This window comes from Chrysochloris asiatica, unplaced genomic scaffold (assembly GCF_000296735.1).
Source record: "Chrysochloris asiatica unplaced genomic scaffold, ChrAsi1.0 scaffold00120, whole genome shotgun sequence".
NCBI classification, from domain to species: domain Eukaryota; kingdom Metazoa; phylum Chordata; class Mammalia; order Afrosoricida; family Chrysochloridae; genus Chrysochloris; species Chrysochloris asiatica.
In genome coordinates, this window is record NW_006408638.1 from 5,734,227 (window position 1) to 5,758,343 (window position 24,117).

General features: G+C 37.8%; 1 protein-coding gene across 1 annotated transcript in view; it reads right to left on the reverse strand.

Moving 5' to 3' along the window:
- The window catches only part of ABI3BP (ABI family, member 3 (NESH) binding protein), a 317,931-nt gene that overhangs the window by 147,952 nt on the left and 145,862 nt on the right, over positions 1-24,117 (reverse strand). The window contains exons 9-13 of the mRNA XM_006868650.1: positions 22,494-22,565; positions 21,724-21,816; positions 15,573-15,650; positions 13,676-13,750; positions 10,978-11,049 (exon numbers count right to left, since the gene is read on the reverse strand). Of these exons, the coding sequence (XP_006868712.1) occupies positions 10,978-11,049; positions 13,676-13,750; positions 15,573-15,650; positions 21,724-21,816; positions 22,494-22,565 (390 nt within the window). The remainder of the gene's footprint in view (positions 1-10,977; positions 11,050-13,675; positions 13,751-15,572; positions 15,651-21,723; positions 21,817-22,493; positions 22,566-24,117) is intronic.

Below are 24,117 nucleotides of genomic sequence, written 5' to 3' on the forward strand. Positions count from 1 at the left end.
AGCCATGGATGTGATAACATCAACTATATCTAATACTAAATACATTAGGATAACTCTACCATCTTGTCTCACACTAGGTGCAGTGCAGTGCAGTGAATTACTTTACATGGCTCTTCCAACCATAGTCTTCGTAACTCGCAACAATGTTTTCATGATAGATCACAGTTAAAAAGGTGTGAGAAGATGCTGATAGGATGATACGATTCAGTTATGATTGTTAACAGAGTTAACTGTGATTGTAAGAACTTAAGAACTCTAATATGGCCCTCTCAGAAGCAGGAGACTCAGGAGTGGAGCACATCCTTTGGACTCTGACTGAGATCCTTACACATTGAAGCTCCCTAACTTTGAAACAGAAAGGTATGACACTGGAGGAATGGCAGAGGTGCAGCAGTTGCAGAACCAAGAATCAGAGCTCAAGGCAGAGTGGTGAGCTTCCCAGTCCACAGAGCAAGGAAAGCTGAGTGACTTTGGACAGGAGGCTTGCTTGTAGAGTGGGTGTCTCTAGGCACTTAGTTGGGGGAGGTAGGTTTGCTATGGACTGCCAAACTAATCTGTGTTGGAAGAAGTGCAGCCAGAATGCTCCTTGGGAGCCAGGATGGCCAGACTTTGTTTCTCATTTGTCAGGCATAGTATCAGGAGGGACCAGTCCCTGGAGAAAGATATCATGTTTAGTAAAGTGGAGGGTCAGAGAAAAAGAGGAAGACCCACAATGAGATAGATTGGCACAGTGGTGGCAGCAATGGGCTCAGGCTTAACAACGATTATCAGGTGGGTGTGGGACTGGGAAATGTTGCGTTCTTTTGTGCACAAGGTGGCTATGAGTCAGTTCCGACTTGATGGCACCTAACAACAACATATTGTCAGAAGAGAACAGTCACTGGAGAAGGATGTCATGCTGGGTAAGATGGAGGGTCAGAGAAAAAGAGGAAGACCCCTAACGAGATGGATCAGCCAGGTGGCATCATTGATGGCATCAAGTGTGGCAGCGGCAGTGAGGTTGGCCAGGATCAGACATTGTTTCATTCTGCTATGCATGGGGTCGCTATGAGTTGGTTCCGACTCGATGGCACCTGACAACAGCAACAACAACAGGTTTGTTGACCGTTGGAGCTACAGCTGTGTGCCTTCAGGCTGAGGCTCATGGTTGAGTGATGTGTCCCATGGGCATTTACCAGCACCCCTAAAACATATTTGCAACATTGCAGGGCAGAGGACATGCCTGTGGACATGACTGATGAGACGCTGTCTTGTGACTGAAAGAAGTGTGCTCTGAGCATTTCTGATCCTGCCTTGTACCCTGTTACATTCCCCAATAAACCCCATAACTGTGAGTACGGCGTCTGAGTGATCTGTGGCCATTGCACTGAATGATCAAATCCAGCTGAGTAGAGAGTGCTGCTGGAGGGAGGATTGGGCTACACTTTTTTATACTAGAGAATAAATGATTAATTAGTAGCTTGACTTTTTTTTTTTTTGCTATTTTTGAAAATTGCCACTACTCCCCCATTTCCCTTCCATCTGATGACATTGGGCCAATTTTCCTTTATTTTATACTTTTTTGGAGAGAGAGATGATATGTATTCATTCCTTTTCTACTTATTTTCCATATTTACAATTCTCTTCCAATCTGGAGTTAAAGCCAGGTTGCTCTCTTCCCTCCAGTTATTCCCAGATGGTACTTCACTAGTCTTCCATCCATCATCCTTTGAAAATTCCCAATTGTCAGGGACCTCTTACTTCAAACATCCCTAAAAGAGACTTCAGAGTAAAAAACACATTTGCCAATAGACTCTGTCTCTGATATTTCTATTTTTGGAATTTCTAAGAGTTAAGCAGCAAAGAAAAAAAGAGTACTAAAGTTCTATAAATACCACCCCTCCCCCCCTCAAATTTTACACTGTTTGGGCAGCTTTGAGAAGCACACGACCACTTCATTTCATTCTTGGGTTAGATGAGACTTTTTTACAATGAAATAATAGTTGTGAGAGAACAATGTCAAAAATGGAGCGCTCTCAAAATCTTTCTAAAAAGCAACAGCTCTTGATTTCTCTACTTGTATTCCTTGTATGCACTTTCACATAACATGCTTAGGCCTCTCTGGTTTTAAAAGAACATTCCAGGCATAAAACTGATAAAAAGCGAGGAGTTAAGGGGTAAGTCCCTCTATTTTTTGACCATTTACCTGTAACTAGACCCTAGCTAGAGGTAAGCACATTCTTTCCTCTATGTATACTTTGGTGGATGAAATTCTCCAGCTATCTGACATTAAGCAGGAACTCTGATCTTGTATTCATAGGACCAAAAGTTGTAGAAGAAATCTAATAAGAAAAAATGGTAGTTCAATTCAAAGTTATATAAAGTACTATTAGGTGCTTTCTTAAAAAAAGAAGTTATAGCTTCTAGTCATGATCACTAAATTTTTCTTCTAGATCTTTCAAATAAAACATATGTGTTCTGGAACTACCATCTGATACTTGATAACTTTGCTTTGTGACTTTGTAAAACCACATTGGTGGAATTATGCTTCATTGATTGTACTTTATTTTTCTTGACTGATTAAATGCCATTTCCACAACAAAAATACTCTAATGTTGCTCTGGAAATACAAAGGGGCTTCAAAAAGTTTGTGGAGAAAAATCCATGATCTTTTAATTCTATTTTTTCACTAATTTTTGAAGCCCCCACATAGATGACAACACCAATCAATCAAGAATTTATTCCTTTGTTTTATTCTAATATCATGAATTTGAGTAATTTATGGGAAAGACTTTCCTTTTTCAAATTAATTTCTCAGATGAAAGACACAAGAAATAGTGTCTGTTGTGCTCTTCCACACTCCAAGATTTATTTATTCCAGAGCCAGGCATAGACTGGATTCTCAATATACAAGATGCCCATTACAATGAGCAAATGGTAGGAAGCATGACAATGTGATATTTTAAGCTCCTAGTAAGGATACCTAACTTGGTAACTTTTAAAGAGTAAATGGCTATGTACTTTAATCATTATATGATGCACATATGTGTGTACCCAAATCTCTTCCTCTACTACTCAACCACCTTGTCATATGGCTACACCCTACCATAGAAATAGCATGACAACTACTTTATATGCCTAAAAAACACACATAAAGTAACCATGAAAAAAAATAAAACCAGAACATCAGGAAGTCACTGAAAGAGAACAGCACTTAACACCACACACAGAGTTCTCAGTACCATTTAAGCAAATTAATAATGCTTTCTTCAGCTCAAGGAAAAATAAAATCTCTTTCTGGTAGGCTTTGCAATTTATGAAAATTTTGCTTGCAAGAAAATGCTCATGAAGTAAAACCAAAGGTTGAGACTATAAATCTCTGTGAGGCCACGATAAATGTGTAAACCATCTGCTACACTTAAATTCCATGTTACTGTTCTCAAAACATCAACACTACTACTTTTTCTTCTCTCTAGGGAGGAGAAAATCCAGTTGGGTGGGCCAGAACTGTGCTAATCAACACCTCACAGGGCAGGCAGTAATGTCCAAATGTAGAGATTACCTCCTTACGATTGCTGTGTGCAAATCACCCAGGGCCAACTTTCTAAGCAGTATACCACTCCATGTACACATGATCACGCTAACCTTAAAGTTATTAAGTTGTAGACTTAAGTACATCTTGTAATTTGCTTTGTAATTTGCTTAAGTTCTATAAATTACTGAAAGAATTTAACACTGAAAATAATTAGTGGTAAATTCCTAAGGCAGCCCCAAAGTGGATTCTAACAAAAAGACAGAAAGGCCAGTCATTCTCAGCTCTGATGCTGTCATGTTGTTGTTGTTAAGAGAAAATGAGTCAGTTCTGACTTAGTGACCCTGTATAGGGTTTCGAGGAGTGGCTGGGGAAGTTTGAACCACTGACCTTGCAGTTCAAATGGACCTTGTGGTCTAATGTTTATCCTATAGCACCACACACACCAGACTGCTAAACATAATTGCTTTTTGCTCAAAATTGAATAAAAATTATTATTTTACCATAAGAAGTCTTAGTAATACATCAGGGTAATTTGGAGGAAAATCCAATGCAGGAAGGGGCATCACACCATTCCCATGGGTTTGCAGGGACTCTGAGAATAACACTGTACACATTAGTTTTTCTCCCAACAAATTTTAATACAAGTGAAATGAAATTCTAATGATCATTTTATCTGCCGACATATGTATTAGCTGTAGAGTCTTTTTCTTCTTACTACTTTATCCCTTTTGCTTATTAATTCACAACAGTTGTTATTTCCTGTATGCAGCAGTTCAAGGGACTTTGGGATGGGCAAGGGAATGCATGCAAATGCTGGAGTCCATTGTGTTGAGGAAACCATAATTAGGCATTTACTGCTGATCTCACTGTCAGCAGTTCCAAACTACCAGCTGTTCCTCAGGAGAAAGATGAAGCTTTCTGCTCCTGTAAAGATTTACAGCCTCAGAAACCCTGTGCAGGGTCATTGTGAGTTGGAACCAACTCCGCAGCACACAACAACAATAATTATGCATTGTTACTTACAATATGAGATTTATACAGTATTTCTAAGATATGAGGGGGCTTCAAAAAGTTTTTGGAAACCTTTAATTTTCTTTTCATTTTTACATGAAGTTTTTGAAGACTCTGGGTATAGCCATCCACAGAAAAATTTTGTATTATTTCCATTTTATATATAGAGAAATGGAGTCTCTGAATAACATAGCTGATAAATAGTTGAGCTAATTATCAATCCAGCTCTGTCTGAAGTCACAGTTTACAGATAGGTGATTGTGTTCACAATAAGAATAAACTTCAGGGATGTACAAGCCCCTGTCACAGACCCACTTGATGTTTCTAATACATTTAGAAAGCACTTGTTCCTAGTAAGAACATTTAATTCTCTCTGTTGAGAAAGCTATTCCCAAAGTGTCAGAGCAGGTCAATGACATTATTCCAATTTAAATTTGGAGATGGTTGTTGGAGCAAAGATTAGGAAAGAAATAAATTAGGATCTAGTTTTGCTCTTTTACCCATTCAGAAAGAAACCTCTATAAATCTCCTTAAGATAAAAGAAAATTATAACTTGTTAAGTTTCCAGGAACACTGGAAGGATTAATATGATAGTATATCTACATTTTTTAAATCTCTTTGAATAAAACTGCTATGTAAATACAAATTTATATTATCAGTGGAGACATGATCTAATAAGTACATCAAATGCATGCAAACACATAATTCATGTGAGAATGGAAAGCACTGAGTGCTTTTCTAGAACTCATCTTCTGTTTGTTGTTGTTAGGCACCATTGAGTCAGTACCGACTCATAGCGACACTATGCACAACAGAACGAAACACTGCCCGATCCTGGGCCAGCCTCATAATTGTTGCCATCTTCAGCCCATTGATGCTGTGACTTTGCCAATCCATCTCACTGGGGGTCTTCCTCTTTTTCTCTGACCCTCCACCCTACCAAACATGATCTTCTCTAGCGACTGGTCCCTCCTGACATTATGTTTGAAGTATGAGAGACAAGTTTGGCCATCTTGGCCCCCAAGGAGCACTCTGGCTGAACTTTTTCCAACACAGATCTGTTGGTTCTTTTGGCAGCCCATGACACTTTCAATATTCTTCTCCAACACCATAACTCAAAAGCATCAATTCTTCTATGGTCTTCCTTATTCACTGTCTAGCTTTCGCATGCCTATGAGGTTACTGAAAATACCATGGCTTGGGTCAGGCACACCTTTGTCCTCAAGTTGATACCTTTGCTCTTCAATACTTTAAAAGGTCTTGTGCAACAGATTTGCCTAATGCAATATGTCATTTGATTTTGCCTAATGCAATACATCGTTTGATTTCTTGACTGCTGCTTCCATGAGTGTTGATAGTTGATCCAAGAAGAATGAAGTCTGTGATCACTTCAATTTTTTCTCTGTTGATAAGAATGTTGTTCATTGGTCCAGTGGTGAGGATTTTTATTTTCTTTACACTGAAATGCAATCCATACTGAAGGCTGTGCTCTTTGATCTTCATCAGTAAATATTTTAAGTCCTCTTCACTTTCAGCAAGCAAGGTTGTATCATTTGCATATTACAAATTGTTAATGAGCCTTCCACCAATCCTGATGCCACATTTTCTTCATAAAACCCAGCTTCTTGGATTTTTTGCTCAGCATACAGGTTGAATAAGTATAGTGAATACAATCCTGTCACACACCTTTCTTAATTTTAAACCATTCAGTGTTCCCATGTTCTATTCTAACAACTGCCTATTGGTCCCTGTACTGATTCCTCATGAGCACAATTAAGTGTTCTGAAATATTTATACTTTGCAATGTTGTCCATAGCTTGTCATGATCCACACAATTGAAAGCCTTTGCAAAGTCAATAAAGCACATGTAAACATCTTTATGATATTCTCTACTTTCAGCCAAGATCCATTGGACATCAGCAATGATATCTCTCATTCCACGGCCTCTTCTGAATCCAGCTTGAACCTCTGAAAGTTCTTTGTAAGTGTATGGTTGCAGCCATGTCTGTATTACCTTTACTAAAATTTATTCACATAGAATATCAAAGAGATTGTCTGATAATTTCTGCATTCTGTTGGGTTACCTCTCTTTGGAATGGGCACAAATATGGATCTCTTCTAATCAGTCAGCCAGATAGTTGTCTTCCAAATTTCTTGGCATAGATGAGTGAGTGCCTTCTGTGCCGCCTCACTTTCTTGAAAGATATCAATTTTTATTCCATCAACTCCTGGTGCCTTGTTCTTTGCCAATTTCTTCAATGTACGTTGGACTTCCTCCTTCAGTATCATTGGTTTTTGATCTTATGGTACCTCTTGAAACGGTTGACCATTAACCATTTCCTTTTGTACAGTGACTCTGTATTCCTTCCATCTTCTTTTGATGCTTTCTGCATCACTAAACAATTTGCCCAGAGAATCCTTCAATAACGTAAGTCTAGGCTTGAATTTTTTCTTCAAATGCCCCAGTTTGAGAAATGCTGAGTGTGTTCTTCCTTTTTGGTTTTCTGACTTCAGATCTCTGCACATTTTGTTCTAATATTTGACATTATCTTCTCAAGATGACCTTTGAAATTTTCTGTTCAGCTCTTGTACTTCCTCATTTCTTCCATTTGCTTTAGCAGCTCTGTGCTGGAGAACAAGTTTCAGTGTCTCTTGTGACATCCATTTTGATCTTTTCCTTCTTTCTTGTCTTTTTAATGACTTTTTGCTTTCTTTATATATGATGTTCTTGAAGTCATCCCACAACTCTTCTGGTCTTTAGTCTTTAGTGTTTAATGTATCAAATTTGTTCTTCAGATGATCTCTAAATTCAGGTTGGATATATTCAATGTCATATTTTGGCTCTTCTGGATTTGTTTTCATTTTCTTCAGCTTCAGTTTGAATTTGCATATGAACAATTAATGGTCTGTTCCACAGTCTGCCTCTGGCCTTGTTTTGACTGTTGTGGAGCTTTTCCACCATCTCTTTTTACAGATGTAGTCAATTTGATTTTTATGTATTCCATCTGGCACGGTCCATGTGTTTAGTCGTCTCTTATGCTGTCTAAAGTAGGTATTTGAAATGAACAAATCATTGATTTTGCAGAATTCTATCATGCGATCTCCAGCATTATTTCTATCACCAAGGCCATATTTTCCAACTACTGATCCTTCCTCTTTGTTCCCAACCTTTGCATTCCAATCACCACTTATGACTGGTACAGCTTGATTGCATGTTTTCATGCACCACTTGATCAATGATGAATACAACTCGATTGCTTGATTGTATGCACCACTTGTCTGTCAGCTTATTGTACTTTGTTGGCTTGTGAGTTGCTGTGATTCTGAAAGCTATGCCACCAGTATTTTAAATACCAGCAGGGTCATCCATGGTGAACAGGTTTCAGATGAGCATCCAGATGAAGACAGACTAGGAAGGAGGAGTAACAAACTACTTCCAAATATTTAGTCACTGAAAACCTTATGAATAGCAGAGAAACACTGTCAGTTATAGTGCTGGAAAATGAGCCCCTTAAGTTGAAAGGCACTCAAAATGTGATTGGGGAAGAGCTGACTCCTCAAGGTAGAGTTTACTGTGATGATGTGAATGGAGTAATGCCCATGGGAGGAAAGCCCATGGGACCTTCATTTGCTGATGGGGCACAACTCAAAATGAAGAGAAACAGCTGTAAACAGCCATTAATAATCAGAACATGGAATGTATGAAGTATTAATTTAGTAAAATTAAAAATTGTCAAAAAATGAAATGGAATGCATAAACATCAATATCGTAGACATTAATGAGCTGAAATAGACTGGTATTGGCCATTTTGAATCTGACAACCACATGGTTTACTATGCCGGGAATGACAAATTGAAAAGGTATGGTGTTGCATTCATTGTCAAAAAGAACATATTCCAGATTAGTCATGAGGTACAGTGCTGTCGTCGATAGGCTAATATCCATGCCCCTACTGGGAAGACCAGTTAATACCACTGTTATTCAAATTTACGCACTAACCACTAAAGTCAGTGAGGATGAAATAGAATAATTCTGCCAACATCCTCTGTAGTAACACTGAAGTCATAATGACTAGTCACCTTCTAATGGGATCTAAGACCAATTCTATTACATCATCAGAAAGACTGACTTTTCCTGAATAATTTTCATTAATACTTAGGTGTTTCTAAAATCTGTTCAACCTCTTAAATATAGAATTTACAAATCACTGTACATCTTGATAGTTAATTGGAGAGCAGATATTTATGATTGCCTTACATAGTTTAAGGAAACTTTGATTTGTGAAAGGAATCAAAATTAATCAATTACTTAACCATACTTTCTGAAAGGTTTAACACAAAATGTAATTCCAAATAATGCAATCACAAAATGAAGCACTACTAATAAAGATTGGGGCAAATAAGCTGAAAGTGGGGAAGAATATGCTTGACAACTACACAGCCCAGATTTCATAAAATATGTCAGATTCCAAACATCCTGTCCCATTGTTGACATAAATAACTCAGGGATCTCAATATTCAGCATGAAAGGTAGAATCTTCATATAGACTTTTATAACCAAAAGTGGTACACAAATGTTCAAACAATAAGGGTAGGATGTAACACCCTTAATACTATCACAGCCTTGATCCAATATAAGGGACGTGTGATAGTTAAGGTTCTATGTCAACTTGATTGGCAGTTGATAGTTTACTCTGTGATAATTGCCTATGAGCAACCAATCAATCGAAAGGATGTTTTCTTGTAGGTGTGGCCTGCTTCCAATGTAATGGACATTCAGAAAAAACTCACTCTCTTTCCTGCTAGATCTGGATCTTGCATCTGGGTCATCTTCCAGCCTCTGGTTCTTTAAACTTGAGCCAGTGGCCTGTTCTATTGTTTGTTTGCCAGCTGGCCTTGCCCACAAAATGTGCCTGGAAACCAGATGCACACCTGTTTCTGTCACCCAGGCTTGTGTGCTCCACAGTGCTGCAGCACGCCTGTCCAGGCCTTGGTCACCCATCACCCTGATGCTCCCCCTGCTCCAGTGCCAAGATCCCACCCTGCCCCGACTTGGGATTTTTGCCTTCTGGGTCTGCCCACTGATCTTAGTTTGCCTGGCCTGCACTTGGGACTCTCTTATCTCTACAATCATGAGCGATTTCTTGATATAAACTTAATATGATATAAACTTAATATAATAAATATAATACTATATATATATATATATATATTTATATATATATGCTATGGGTCAGAACCAACTCGACGGCACTTAACAACAACAACAACATATATATGTATATATGTATGTTGTTAGTTGCCATCGAGTCGGGACACTCATAGTGACCCTATGCACAACAGAATGAAACACTGCTCGATCCTGGGCCAACCTCACAATCATTGCTATGTTTGAACCCATTGCTACTGCCACTCTGCCAATGCATTTCACTGGGAATCTTCCTCTTTTTCTCCAACCCTCCATTTTACCAAACATGATATCCTTCTCCTGTGACTTGTTGATACTGGCAATGTATACTAAGTATGAAAGCCAAAATCTGGCCATCCTGCCTTCCAAGGAGCACTCTAGCTGTACTTCTTCCAACACAGATCAATTTGTTCTTTTGGCAATCAATGGTACTTTCAATATTCTCCTCCAACACCATAACTCAAATGCATCAATTTGTGTGTGGTCTTCCTTATTTACTGTCCAACTTTCACATGCATATGAGGTTATTGAACATACCATGGCTTGAGTAAGCACACCATAGCCCTCAAACTGACCCAGCCTAAGCTGTAGAGTTCTCCCAGGTTGTGGCCTGTGGTACCTTCTATCTTATAAGAGATAAAAGGAGAAGCAAGCAAAGATCAGAGAGACCTACCTTCTACTAACAAGAAAGAAGATCTGGGAATGGAGTACTTCCTTTGGATCTGGGGTTGTAGACCCAGGGGAAGATTGTTATCTAAACACCTAGTAATCTCCAAGGAATGCGAAATATAAAGATGCTAAAAGGTGACAAGGACTTCTGCCCAGATCAACACACAGAGAAAGCTTTCCCCTAGAGTCTGCACTCTGAATTTGGGCTTCTAGCCTACTAAAGTGTAATAAAATATATGTGTATGTTAAAGTCACTTACTTGTGGTATTTCTGTTATAGTAGCACTAGATAATGAAGACAGTAGAATACCTGCTTCCTATTTTTGTTACTACATACCATTGAAGAGACCTCTAGAAGATCAATGAGCCAATTTGTAGTTAGGAGTCTAGTCTGAATATATCCAGAAGTTAATACAACTGAAAAATAATTTTGCTTTTTTGTATTACAGGAGAAATAAGATTCCTTTAAGTGTGAAGAATGTGTTTGAGCTTTTCTATGTACTATACAATATATTGATAATAGATTTAGGAACATGTAACAATAAAAACAAGAGAAGATAATATTGTTATTACATTTTTTTAAAGAACGCAATTACCAGTTTGAGGCTGAATATTGGAATCCTCAGACATTTTAGTTGTGAGCACGATCCAAGGCTTTTCACTTGAAGCTACAGCAAAAAAAAAAAAAAAGGAATTTTCTGAAGACTTTTTGAGAGACATGAAAGACTGAAATATGTTATTGGTATGTTTAAGTGGTAATCAGTAGTAGCCTGGAGTAAAGAGCATATAATGATCCAATTAAAAATCATTGTACATTGAGAAATCAATCAATATGCACCCATCCAAAGAGTATTTGCTGAGGTGTTAGAGACAGGATCTTGATGTTATACTTTTAACATTTGAAAAGACAGAAAGCTATATGGGTTTACCCAAAAGGAATGAACAGATTGACAATGTCTGCTGAATGTGTAGAAAGCACAAGCAGACTTTTTTTTCTAACCCAGGCCACCACTTTGGCCATGCTTCACTAATTTATTGTGGTTTAAAGAGACAAAAGTCAGTAAACACATCCCACAGAATTAAACAATTACAACCGGCATTCTTAACACCAGATTTAAGGGACTGTCATTACCCAAGGTGTCCCCAGGTTTCTCAAAAGGGAAGGGTGTTTTTGCCCAAGGAAATTCTGGAAGTCTGTTTGGAGCTAGAATGAAACACACAAGAAAAGTTATAACCTGAGGTGTAAGTAACAAAGAAAAGATTTTTAAAATTTCAAGCTGGCAAAAACACAAACAAGCATACAAAAATAGGCAAATTTTTTCATGTCAAGTAAGACATCTTTAGTAGTACTTCTTACTGCTGCGTTTCAATGCTAGTTAATATCATAAAGTTTCCTTTTTCAAAAATAGTGCCTAAATTTGTGGAATTTGGAATCTTATTAAACTAGTTTCCTCATTTCATCACCTATCTGTATGTTCACACTTAGATATATCTTTTTAAATTCAATCTAAGCAACATATACATCTGAACAACAAAATATCTATACAAGGTTGTTGTTGTTAAGTGCTATCGAGTCAGTTCTGACCCATAGTGACCCTGTATAGAGTTTCCAAGGAGCAGCTGGTGAGCTTGAACTGCTGATCATATGGTTCAAACCAACTGCAGTCCAGCACATTAACCCACAGCACCACATCTTAAAAATAAAATTTCAATAACTATATGGCTTTACTTTTAAGCTCCCTCACCCCATGTTTTCATATTACACACACATACACACACACAAATTAAAGGCATTTTGAGAGGCAGTCTGAAGAAATATCATAAATTTATCTTCCCTGTCAAGAGGCAACAGAGTAAAATCATTTAGGAAAAATATAGAAAGTATCAATTTGTTTACTCAAACAACCATGTTGAATTAAAAGAATCAAGCAGAATATCAGTAAAGGGCCACCAAAAAGAAAAAGCCAAAGGATTTGTCATTCAGGAGGGTCACTTCAGGATCTTTAATTACAAAATGAATATTTTAATACATTTAAGGACGGGTGTTTGGGGAGCTTATTCTTCTATAAGCCATTTGTCCCTTCTTTCCTGGGAGGAGATAAATAGCTTAAGGACTTTTGACAAATACGCATAAAATTCCCAAGGCAATAATAATACTGCACAGTTAAATAATTTTTACCTTGAGTGCCTAGTGGCAATTCAAACCTAGGTTTTAGAATAGTTTGTGACGTTTCTGAGGTTCTTTCACTGAGAACTACAATAAAGAAGAATGTAGTTAGTAATTCCGTCTCAGGATTTGACATTATGGCTCAACCATGACCATGCAGAGCATGCTTCATAACAAAGACTCATTTGTATACCATGCATGATGACTTTCATGGGAATGACTGGTTTTCCCTGGAAAATTTGTATATAGCTGTTAAAAATTTGAAGGCTGACTTTTAAAGGGAAGAGCTATGGCATGGAAGATGAACATTACACTGAATGAAATACATGCTGCTTTTCTTCTTCAGAGTACGAGAACAACAAAGCAACTTAGATTCTCTTGGGTCTCTTGCACGAAATTCTTATAAAAAGGAATCCCAGTTTTGGGGGAGGGGGTCTCTCCAAGTTTAGTATGCACAAGACTTCCAACGACAATCTAATCAGAAAGCACATAGTAAAGACTTCCAGGTTTTCCTAATCCCTTCAAGTTTGGAGGGTCAAAAGTCTGGTACTCTGTTTTTGCATACAACCCAAGGGTCTTGCAAAAAGGAATGCAGTTAGCAGGTAGCATTCAGATTTGCCTAGAATGTCAGTAATCAGCATGTTAGTTACATTCAGTGGTGTTGGCCCCCAAAAGAGGCAAGTATACTATTATCAAAGGAGCTCTGGTAACATAGTGGTTACAAGTAGGGTCGGGCTGCCAACCTTAAGGTCAGCAGTTCAAAACTATCAGCGGCTCTGTGTGAGAAAGATGAGGTGTTCTGCTCCGGTAAAGATTTACAGCCGCAGAAACCCTGTGCAGGGTCACTATGAGTCGGGACCGACTCCACAGTGCTTAATAACAATAACAACAACATACTATTATCAAGGAGCCCTGGTAGCATAGTGGGTTACTCATTGGACTGCTAACTGCAAGGTCAGCCATTTGGGGGACAGCAGCAGCAGACGATTCACAGCAAGATTGGGGTGGGAGGAAGAACAAAGAAGCTAAGATGTTGAAGTTACTCTTCTCTCCTCCATGAGTGTTGGAAAGGACTTTTTGTTTATGTATTTATTTATTTTTAAAGAAAGAAAAGTTCTTAGATTTACCCAGTACTGTTTCTGAAATGCCTAATCCACTAGACACAGTGGGCTTAGTGGTTCTTGGAATGGTTTCCGGAGTCACTGAAAAGTAAACAAAATCAGCTTTACAAATTAAGATAAACCAAAGACCATGAGACATTTTCTCTTGCCCTTTAGAATCCATAATTAATATTTGCACATTTAATTCCCTTCAAGTTGCTTATTAAGACTCCCGGCTCCCTGGCTTGTGCTAACCTTGTCCTAAGGAGTGCCTAAGCTGACACTCCTCCCTTAGCTTCCTCGCTACAATTGCATTCACTTTCTATCTACGGAAATCCGAATGCTAGATGCTCACTGACCTGACGTGCATTAAAGCATTTATCACGGTCATCCTAATTTTTTTAATTGTCTGCCTTTTTCTCTTTAATTCCAGGGTTAAGCATGATGTCTAGATATAATAAACACATAATGATGGATTAATAAATGAGCAGATAAAAGAAGGACTAGGTGAGGAAAATTTGTTTAAAGCTATTTTAAGAATTCGCTCTTCCAAACCGAAGCCAAGATTCAGAGACTGGAATTGGGATTCAAATATTTAGCTATAGGGTTGAACCAAATACTAGGTCAAAGGCAAAGAAGACTTCAGGTAAATAGTTTTATAAAACTGAAAACCAAGGTCACTGAGATTTAGAATATATTTAGACCTAGAACGCCTAAGAATTTTGAGGGGCGACGACATGAAATTAGCACAACGCTGAATATTGCATTTAGCTGAGCTTTTCGGAAAATTCTGAGGCAGGGTTGGCAGAGAACAAAGAAATTTGTAGACTCTCCCATCAGACACTGTGCCAAGAAAAAAATAAAAAGTGGGGAGATAGGGTAGAATTTTTGAGGCAGAAGTCTATCCTTTTTTTTTTTTTTTTGACACTGACAAATTCTATTGAAATAATAATAGTTACAATCATAATAAAACTACCTAGGAATTTTGATCCTAATGGATTATTCCAACAGTTAGAATAGATTCTACCTCTGCCCTGACCCCCTGAAATTGAGGCTGAAGGCCCATCTCTCTCCTTTAAGCAGGACCATACACATCTTGCTCTGTCAGAAATATTCTTTTTTGAAAAAAATAATCTTTCTTGAAATCAAACTATTCTGTCTCACCACCAGCCTCTATCCAATGATATTGCAAGTGATGGCAATTTTACTATAAAAAATCCATGTAGAGTTACTTCTTTAAATGTGAATTGCGGGGAATTCTTGCCAACTATTCATTTCACTGATTACTGGATGAGGTGCTATTGCTTTGGCAAGAACTCTGTAATCCCAAGAACAATGTTTCCTCAGTGGGCTGGACTTGTGTAATTCATCCAGAGAGGAAATGATGAATGTTTGTTAGTAACAACTGATAAACTATGGGGGAAATGCTTGCCACATTTATTCTTTAAAAAGTTTTTACAAACCCTAAATTCTACATTAGGATCCTAAATCTTTCACAAGACGCTTGTTTCTAAATTATTCCAAGGTACTTTCATTGGTACCAAATTATGGGTTTGTGAAGGATCTGCACACTTGAGAGGAAAGGAAGGAAAATGGTCTTCAATGTCTTCATAGAAAAGGAAAGCACTAAAAACATGGTGTGATCTTTTCATATAAAACATTTCACAATGTTGATGTAGCAACACTTTTACTACAAATGAAAACACAGCTTCAATATTGTGCATTAGCTATATGATTCAATAGTCAGTATGTATCTGTTGTCTTTCTAAAAATTCAGTTAAAGCCCTGGAATCTTCTACTGTTTGTGCTTAAGATCAAAATGAGTTTCTTGCTGACTTCACTAAGAAACATACAGACTGGTAGATCATCTGCTATTTGAAAACTATGTTATTTACTTCAACTAACAAGACAGGGATCTTGTTACCTGTTACAGGCCGTGTTGGAATTTTTTCTACTTCTGGTGTTTTAGATTCAGCAGGTAATGCCAGGGTTTCATTCTTAGCTAAGAAGTCAGAGAAAAAACAATTTACCACTTTTTCCGTTAATACAATGTCCAAAGCCAGCTCATTAAAAACATAACCAAATACCCAACTATTTCCAGAATCTCTTCTACCCTTATGCCTTCCCACCATTCAACAGCTTCATTGGGACTAATCTGAGTTCCTCATCACTAGAGTTTCTTCTCTAGCTAGTTCTTTAAGATCTAAACTGGCATTAAAATAAAAGGAAGAAATCACAGTCTAATACTTGGATATGTCCCAGGTCATTCATATTCACAACAGAGGTTCTGGAAGATATACGTTATAATTTAAATGATCTGGAAACTTATACTAAAGTACCCCTAATTTTAAAAGAATTAAAGAATAGAAACTTTCCATTATTAAGCATGGCAAAAAAATATAATACATAGGTCACAACACTGAAATATAAAAACACAAAATATTACACATAGGAAGCTAACTTATTTGAAAACAATGTGGACAAAAAACTACCCCCAAACCCAACATTAACTGATTTTTTATTTGAGCCACATGTTAGCATGGATTTTTTCCTATCAGAGTCTGTGGAAATTCAGTACAAAGAATAGAGAAAATTTTCTTTTTATTTCCCTCTTCAGGCAACCATTTTGGAAAAGCTTCTAAAACCGAGGTTTTGTTTTTTTTTCCCCCAAAGAAAAACACATTTATCATTTCTAAAATCATTTTCACAGTGACTAAGATATTCCTCATTTTAAAAAATGTGCTTAGTATGAATTATATTCAGTTATTTAACACACTGAATCAATGACCTATTTATAATATATTGAAGCAATAATAACATACTGAAGAAGTAAGAATTCATGCATCTTTGAGATCTTGCTAACTTGAGCAGATTAAATGCTGAAAGTATTTAATATAATACTCATGTAATTAAATGAGATTTTTTTTTCAAGTCCTAAGGCTATGCAGAACTTCTTGAGCTTCTCCACTTCATAACTCATCATTTTGGGTCAGGTATTTCTTGTTGTGGGACTGTACTGTTGCTGTTGTTGTTGTTGTTAAGTGCCATCGAGTCAGTACTGACTCATAACAACCCTATGCACAACAGAATGAAACGCTGCTCGATCCTGGGCCAACCTCACAACTGTTGCCATGCTTGAGCCCACTGATGCACTAGGATACTTAAATAGCATCTCTGCCCTCTACCCACTGGATTCCAGTAGCATTCCTCCACTGTGACAACTAAAAATGTCTATGTTGTTGTTGTTGAGTGCCGTCAAGTCGATTCCGACCCATAGCGACCCTGTGTAGGGTTTCCAAGGAGCAGCTGATGAGTTTGAACTGCCGACCTTGCAGTTCAAACAGTTTTGTAGTCTGGCACATTAACCCACAGTGCCATACTCGACTTTGCCAAATGCCCCCAGGGGACAAAATCATCCATGATTAACAACTACTGATCTAATCTGTTCTCTCAAAGTCCTTTGAGAATGCAAATGCTTAGCCTCCTTCAGTTGTTGTTGTTAAGTGCCGTCGAGTCGGTTCCGACCCATAGCGACCCTGTACAGGGTTTCCAAGGGTGTAAATCCTTACGGGAGTAGAAAGCCTCATCTTTCTCCCGCGGAGCGGCTGGTAGTTTCGAACCGCTGACCTTAAGGTTCGCAGCCCAATTCGTAACCACTACGCTACCAGAGCTCCTTAGCCTCCTTCAGTAGTTCATATAATTATTGTAAACAAAAGCTGTTCCTCTTCTCTAATCCAGACGGTGAAATAAAGACTACTTTCTTCTTTTAAAGTAAACACACAATATTTTTTTTTTTATTATGATGGACTTAAAGACAATTATAAAGTCATTCTTTTCACATTTATAAAAGCCAATCAATTTTCAATCTCTATTGATGCAGGCTACCAGTCAGAGTCAACTCAGTGGCACTCCACATTACTGATGGAGGCACCCATCGATTCTTACATAGAATTTATTATTTTTAGGAACGATATAAAATGTTAGAGATAGGTGTCACAAATGGAGTGCACTTGGCACCAATTAGTCAAGTGTGTTTAGGATTCATGTGAATATGCCATTGTACATCATATTTGCAACATAGAGGTCTGTAACACTATTCTTAGATTAATTCAACAGTAACTGAAAACAAAAAATCCTGTATACTTTATTTTTAAACGTATCAATTTTATCAGAAACCAACAATATTTTTTTTCCTGTTTTTATAGCTTTTGTTTAGAATCATTCTGACTGTTGTTAGCACAGGAAGAAATATTCAGAATTCACATTTTTTCATGTGTTATGGTCTGCTAATTGTTAGCATATACCCATAACATATATGAGTTGGGTTGCTAACCGCAAAGTCAGCAGTTAGAATCTACCATCGCTCTGCCGAAGAAAGATGAGGCTTTCTGCTCCTGTGAAGATTTACAGCTTCAGAAATCCTATGCAGAGCCACTAGGAATTGGAACTGACTCTATGGCACACAAGGAGCTCTGGTAGCGTAGTGGTTACGAATCGGGCTGCGAGCCACAAGGTCAGCAGTTCGAACTACTAGCGGTTCCTCAGGAGAACGATGAGGCGGTCTTTGCCGGTAAAGATTTACAGCCTTGGAAACCCTGTGTAGGGTCGGTATGAGTCGGAACCGACTCCACGGCACATAACAACAACTATGACACACAACCACCACCAACCATGTCAAGGTGGTGGTGGTATGCCATGGAGTCAATTCTGACTCACAGCTATCCTGTCTAGTGTTCCTAACCAGTAAATCTTTACGGGAGCAGAAAGCCTCGTCTGTCTTTTGCCAAACGACTGGTAGTTTTGAACAGCTGGCTTTGAGGTTAGAAGCCTGAGTCAACAACTATGCTACCAGAGCTCCTTAATTATGCCATTGTAGTTGTTAAGAAGTACCGTGGTGTCGGTACTGACTCATAGTGACCCTGCACAGGGTTTCTGAGGCTGTAGATCTTTACAGGAGCAGAAAGCCTCATCTTTCTCCTGCAGAACAGCTGGTAGTTTCGAACTGCCAAACTTAAGGTTAGCAGCCCGATTCGTAACCACTATGCTACCAGAGCGCCTTAATTATAACATAGGGTATCTTTTAAAAAAAATTTTTATTTAGAAATTATTAAGTTTTTCTTTAATGATCTCTTTCTTTTTAAAGTCCTCTCCTTCTTCAGGGCACTTTTGCCAGTCCTCCACTACCCATTTAATAACCTCCATTTTCAGTGTTTCCTTGGCTGACTCTAGCTGACTCTAGCCTCTTTTTTTAACTTCCAAATCAAGACTTTCACAGGCAATGCTCTGCCTTGCTTTGCTTTTTAAATTCCTTATATTCAAAGCATGCCTTTAGCTGGGAGCCATCTTGGCCTAAAATTAAGCTGCTAATGAGGAAACATGGCCACTACTTTCCTAAAGGATATTTGTATTTTTCATACATCATCAATTCCATAGCTTACAAAGTCCTGGTGTGGCACTGTCAGATAAGCACTGGACTTTAAGGTTGGTGCTTCAAATCCACGAGCAGTTCCTTGGAAACCCCATATAGGGTAGCTGTGAGTTGGAACCAACTTGACAGAACTTAACAACAATGCCTTATAGGAGCCCTGGTAGTATAGTGGTTTAAGTGCTTGGTTAAATTGTTAAGTGTTTGGTTATGTGGAAAGGTTTGAGGTTTTTAACCCACCAGTTGTTCTGCAAGAAAAAGATGTAGCAGTCTGCTTTCATAAAGGTTTCAGCCTTGGAAACCTCATGGTGTAATTCTAATCTGTTCTAAAGTGTTGGTATGAATTAGAATGCTCTTAAGGAAGGGGGTCTAACTCCTTTAAAGACACAGTACTCTATTTCCAAATAACGACATTTCAGGCTTCACAGAAACTGGTAGATGGGGAAGATATTTAAGTGGAGGAGTCTTTGTGTCTCCCAATATTAAGCAAAGAGCATCCACCAACTAAGATTGTATGGTTACAGTCTTGGCAATTGTTGTTAAGTGCCATTGAGTCATTCGGACTCAAAGCCACTCTGTATAGGGTTTTCGATGAATGGCTGCTGAGTCATGAGAACGCGACCTAAAATCAAGGAATTTCTTTACCTCTGTAATTCTACTGTACAATATATCTTTTTTCCCTTCTCCTTTATAACTTTCTTTGGCAAACCCTTCGTATGTCCCTTGGAGATGTATGTGTAATGCTAGCTTTCTTGTTTATTTCTCTCATTATTCACACCAGTGTTCTTAGAACAAAAGCTGTTATATGTCTTGATGTCTGTGATGAACCCTGCTGGAACTGAGATAATATTTTTAGAATTTATCCTCTCAAAACTTATAACATTAATGAATTTTAGTGAGACCTAATTAACTTCAAAAAAGTTTATTCTCCTTTGGAAGTATAATAAACTCCTTATACCCACTTTTTTTTTTTTTTAACCAGTAAGTTTAAAATGTAATATTTAAAAAAATGTATTCTGTTAAGATGGCACACTTGGCAGATAGGATTTTCCTTGAATACTGGCTACCACCTCTTTAATGGATAAGAAATTAGCCATGTGTCAATTTCTCCAGAAATATAAGGAGGATATTTACTACTTATAATATTTTTTTCTTCATGCACATCATACTCATTCTTTAAGAGAATAAAAAGCACAAAAAATCAAATAAATAAACAACTACATGAGGGGACTTCAGAAAGTACATGGGAAAGTTACATTATATTTTAATTCCATTTTTCCATGAATGTTTTGCAGTCCTCTCATATTCACTTAGATCAATAAATTTAAAAAATCTGAACTGGAATTAAGGCAGTATGTGAAATTTTCTGGAAAAAAAAAAAAAAAAAGAAATACCATTCAGACTGAGAGACTAAGGAATGGAGTATCTTTCAGTTCAAAATGGATAACAATGGACTGGGAGAAAACACTGATTTTCAGTCTCCTTTACAAACCCTGAGTTTCATAGTTTTGGTGGACATATTAGAAACCAAATCAGTAAGGTGTTGATCGGCTTCCTTTTAGTTCTTCCCAACACTTTCCCAGGCACAGGGTAAATTATACAAGTTCTGGGTAAAGAACAGCTAAGTGCAACAATCCTGAATTTGAATTCCAAAAACAGGTTTACTGAAGGCACTGAATTTGGAGCACAGCATTTGCATGGTATAGAGTTTTATGTGTACCATCTTCCTGGTCCTATAGAGACAATGCATAGCCAAAATGATAATCAAATGCAGTTGTTGTTGTTAAGTGCCGTCGAGTTGGTTCCGACCCACAGTGACCCAGTACAGGGTTTCTGAGGCTGTAAATCTTCACGGGAGCAGACCACCTTGTCTTTCTCCCACAGAGTGGCTGGCAGTTTCGAACTGCTGGCCTTAAGATTTGCAGCCCTATTCATAACCACTACGCTACCAGAGCTCCTAGCTAACTCCAAATAGTGACCACCACAATTATACCCTGGGACTCTATTAAGTGGTTTTTACTGTTTTATTTTTAATTGTATGCTTTATTTTGATTTAGCACTGAAATTATATCCAGTTCTTTCTAAACATAAGCAACAGTGTTAATCTCACGTTAATAATAACTGTAATAAATCTGACCTTTACATCATGAAATATGTATGGGGCCCTTAGTATTATAGTATAAAAAGTATATTACCATAATAACTCTTTTAAAATGATACATATATAAATGTATATATTTTAGATGATTTGACAAATGTTCACTCTTCTTTTATAAATATAAATTGAAAACACAAAATGTAACTTTATTTAGCTTTGAGATGAGATTTCTGTTAACATATCCAACCTCCTTATCCTTCTTTACTTTTACATTGAGACCCCCAACCAGCTCTTGCAAGATTTTTTGGATATCTTAAATTATGAGTCAGTGTTTGTATTCAGTCACTAAAACCAGTTGCAGTTAAAGTCTATTCTGTGTGTGGCAGAGTGCAACTGTGCTCCTTAGGCTAAGTTTTTGGAAGTAAATCTCCAGGTGTTTCCTGTGAGGTGCCTTTTGGTGGACTTGAATGCCCAGCTGTTTGGTTGGCAACAGAACATCAAGAGACTCCATTCTATCATTACAAAGTCCAAATATAGAACTTGACTGCTTACCCAACTGTGTTTTGATTGCATCCGTGATCTCAAACATTATGGATGTGGGCAGTTTTATGGCTGTGTCATTAAGACCTGGAACAATAAGTTGGACTGCAAGAAAACAAGTGAGATCAATAAGGGAAGAAAATGCATCATTTCATTAAATAAAGCTCAGCGTTTTCAAAGACTAGAATCTATGAAGCTTTGTACTTATTTTACTTAACTTTAACCAAAACTTTAAAACGTTGAAAAAATATGACACAGACTCTTTTTTCATATTCTGAGAACAAATCCTCTGGCTTCGACTCCAAACTTGTAGAATGGCTGCTTAAGCTGTGTAGTGAACACCATTACTACTAACAATAATTTTTAAAGAGAAATTCAGTATGTTTCTTTAAAAAATTCAGTATTGTTTTAAAAAACAATCCTGGAGGGCACATAACAAGGGCTCCATCATTCCTATTGTGCATGGGCTAAAGCTGTGCCTTGAATACACCGTGATTGAACACAGCCTGGCTGATAGAGCAACCTCTTGGTTCCCAGAGTGGGATAACTGTATGCTAAATACTGAAAGAAATGAACCCAAACTGAATTAACAGACTGCTCACAATGCAAAACTGCGTAAAGGCCATAATACCAAAGGATCACCAGACTTGCTAGACATAGGCACAGATTTCAAGATTTGTCACTGCTGTTAGATACTACTGAATCAGTTCTGAGTCATAGAGACCCTATGCACAACCCTAAGCACTGACCAGTCCAGCGCCACCCTTACAAGATTGACTCACCTACTATTGTTCCTCCCAAGGGTGTCCTATCAGGGGATTTCATTGAAGCCCTGTGAGTAACATTCTGAATCACTGTTGAAATACATAAAGACAAAAATATGATGGGGAAAAAATAGAAAGCAGTAAGAAGCTAATAGTAAGAAATTGTTTTCCCTGATCTAACTTTATCATTAATTTTGATCTACCTTTATTGATGAATAGAAAGCAGTTTACAGGGCTGGCTACACAGCCAATGAAGGATTAAAAGGCACATCTTACCATAACACCTATGTTTTAAGTGGCAGGGGTGGTGACTATGTGCCATGAAGTTGGTTGTGACTCACAGTGACCCTGCATAGGGTTTTCAAGGTTGTAAATCTTTACAGGAGTAGAAAGCCTCATCTTTCTCCTGCAGAATGGCTGGTGGTTTCGAACTGCTGACCTTGAGGTTCATAGCCCAATTCGTAACTATTGTACTACCAGAGCTCCTTATGTTTTAAGTAATGAAAGGCTGTTCTAAAATAAACGTGGCCCATTCTATTTTAAATTGCTTCCTATCTGTACCTACTGCAGTCTACCCTATCCCCAAGTCAGTAAGAACTAGCACAACATGAAGCAATGACTCAGAGGTTTAAAAAGAAAAAAAGGAAAATGAATAGTTTCAAATCAAAGAATATCAACACACCTGTTTGACAGTATGCTTGGGACATTTTACTTTCATAAAATGAATTCTTTTAAGTACCTAATCTCTTCCACCAAGATTTTGTTTTTTGGAAATAAATAATGGAGTTGTTTTAATGATTAAAAACAACAACAATTGGAAGCCTCCCAAAATTACATACTGAAATGAAATGTTGTTAATGTCACTGAGTCATTCTAACTCATAGCAACACTGTATAGGGTTTCCTAGGAGCGGCTGGTGGAACAGAACTGTTGTCCTTGCAGTTCAAACCAACCTTGCAGTCCGGTGCTTATCCTACAGTGCCACAACAGGACTGAAATGAAATAAGACATTATAATTCATGCAGTCTGGATGGCTTTTCCTAAAGCGACCACTAAAATCATAGTCTTCCTTAACATTAATCCAAATGTCCTTTTAATGATTTTCTTCATGTATGCTAATTTCATATTGAATGAAACCACATATGTTTAATGAAAGGAGCCCTGGTAATGTAGTGGGTTCCAAGCTGGACTGCTCATCAAAAGGTCAGCAGTTCAAATCTACCAACCACTCCACAGGACAAAGAAGAGGGTGTCTGCTCCTATTAAGATTTACAGCCTCAGGAACCCTATACCAGGTCTCTATGAGTTAGAACCGACTCAGTGGCACATAACTACCACAATCATATTTAATGAGCTTATTAGAATTTAATACTTGATATAGGTGATTGGTTCCTAGTTGGCCAGTCAGTGTGACTTTCCCAAGACTGGGCAGATTGGCACAAAAACCAGAATTAATTCTTACTTGAATATACTGTTTGCTTCAGACTTTAATGTATGACACTGTCATTTAATGCACTGGACTGCAAGGTTGGTTTGAACCACAAGGTTGATGGTTCAAGCTCACTAGTCACTCTTTGGAAACCCAATACAGGGTTGCTATGAGTCTAAACTGACTTGACGACACTTAACCACAACATATATG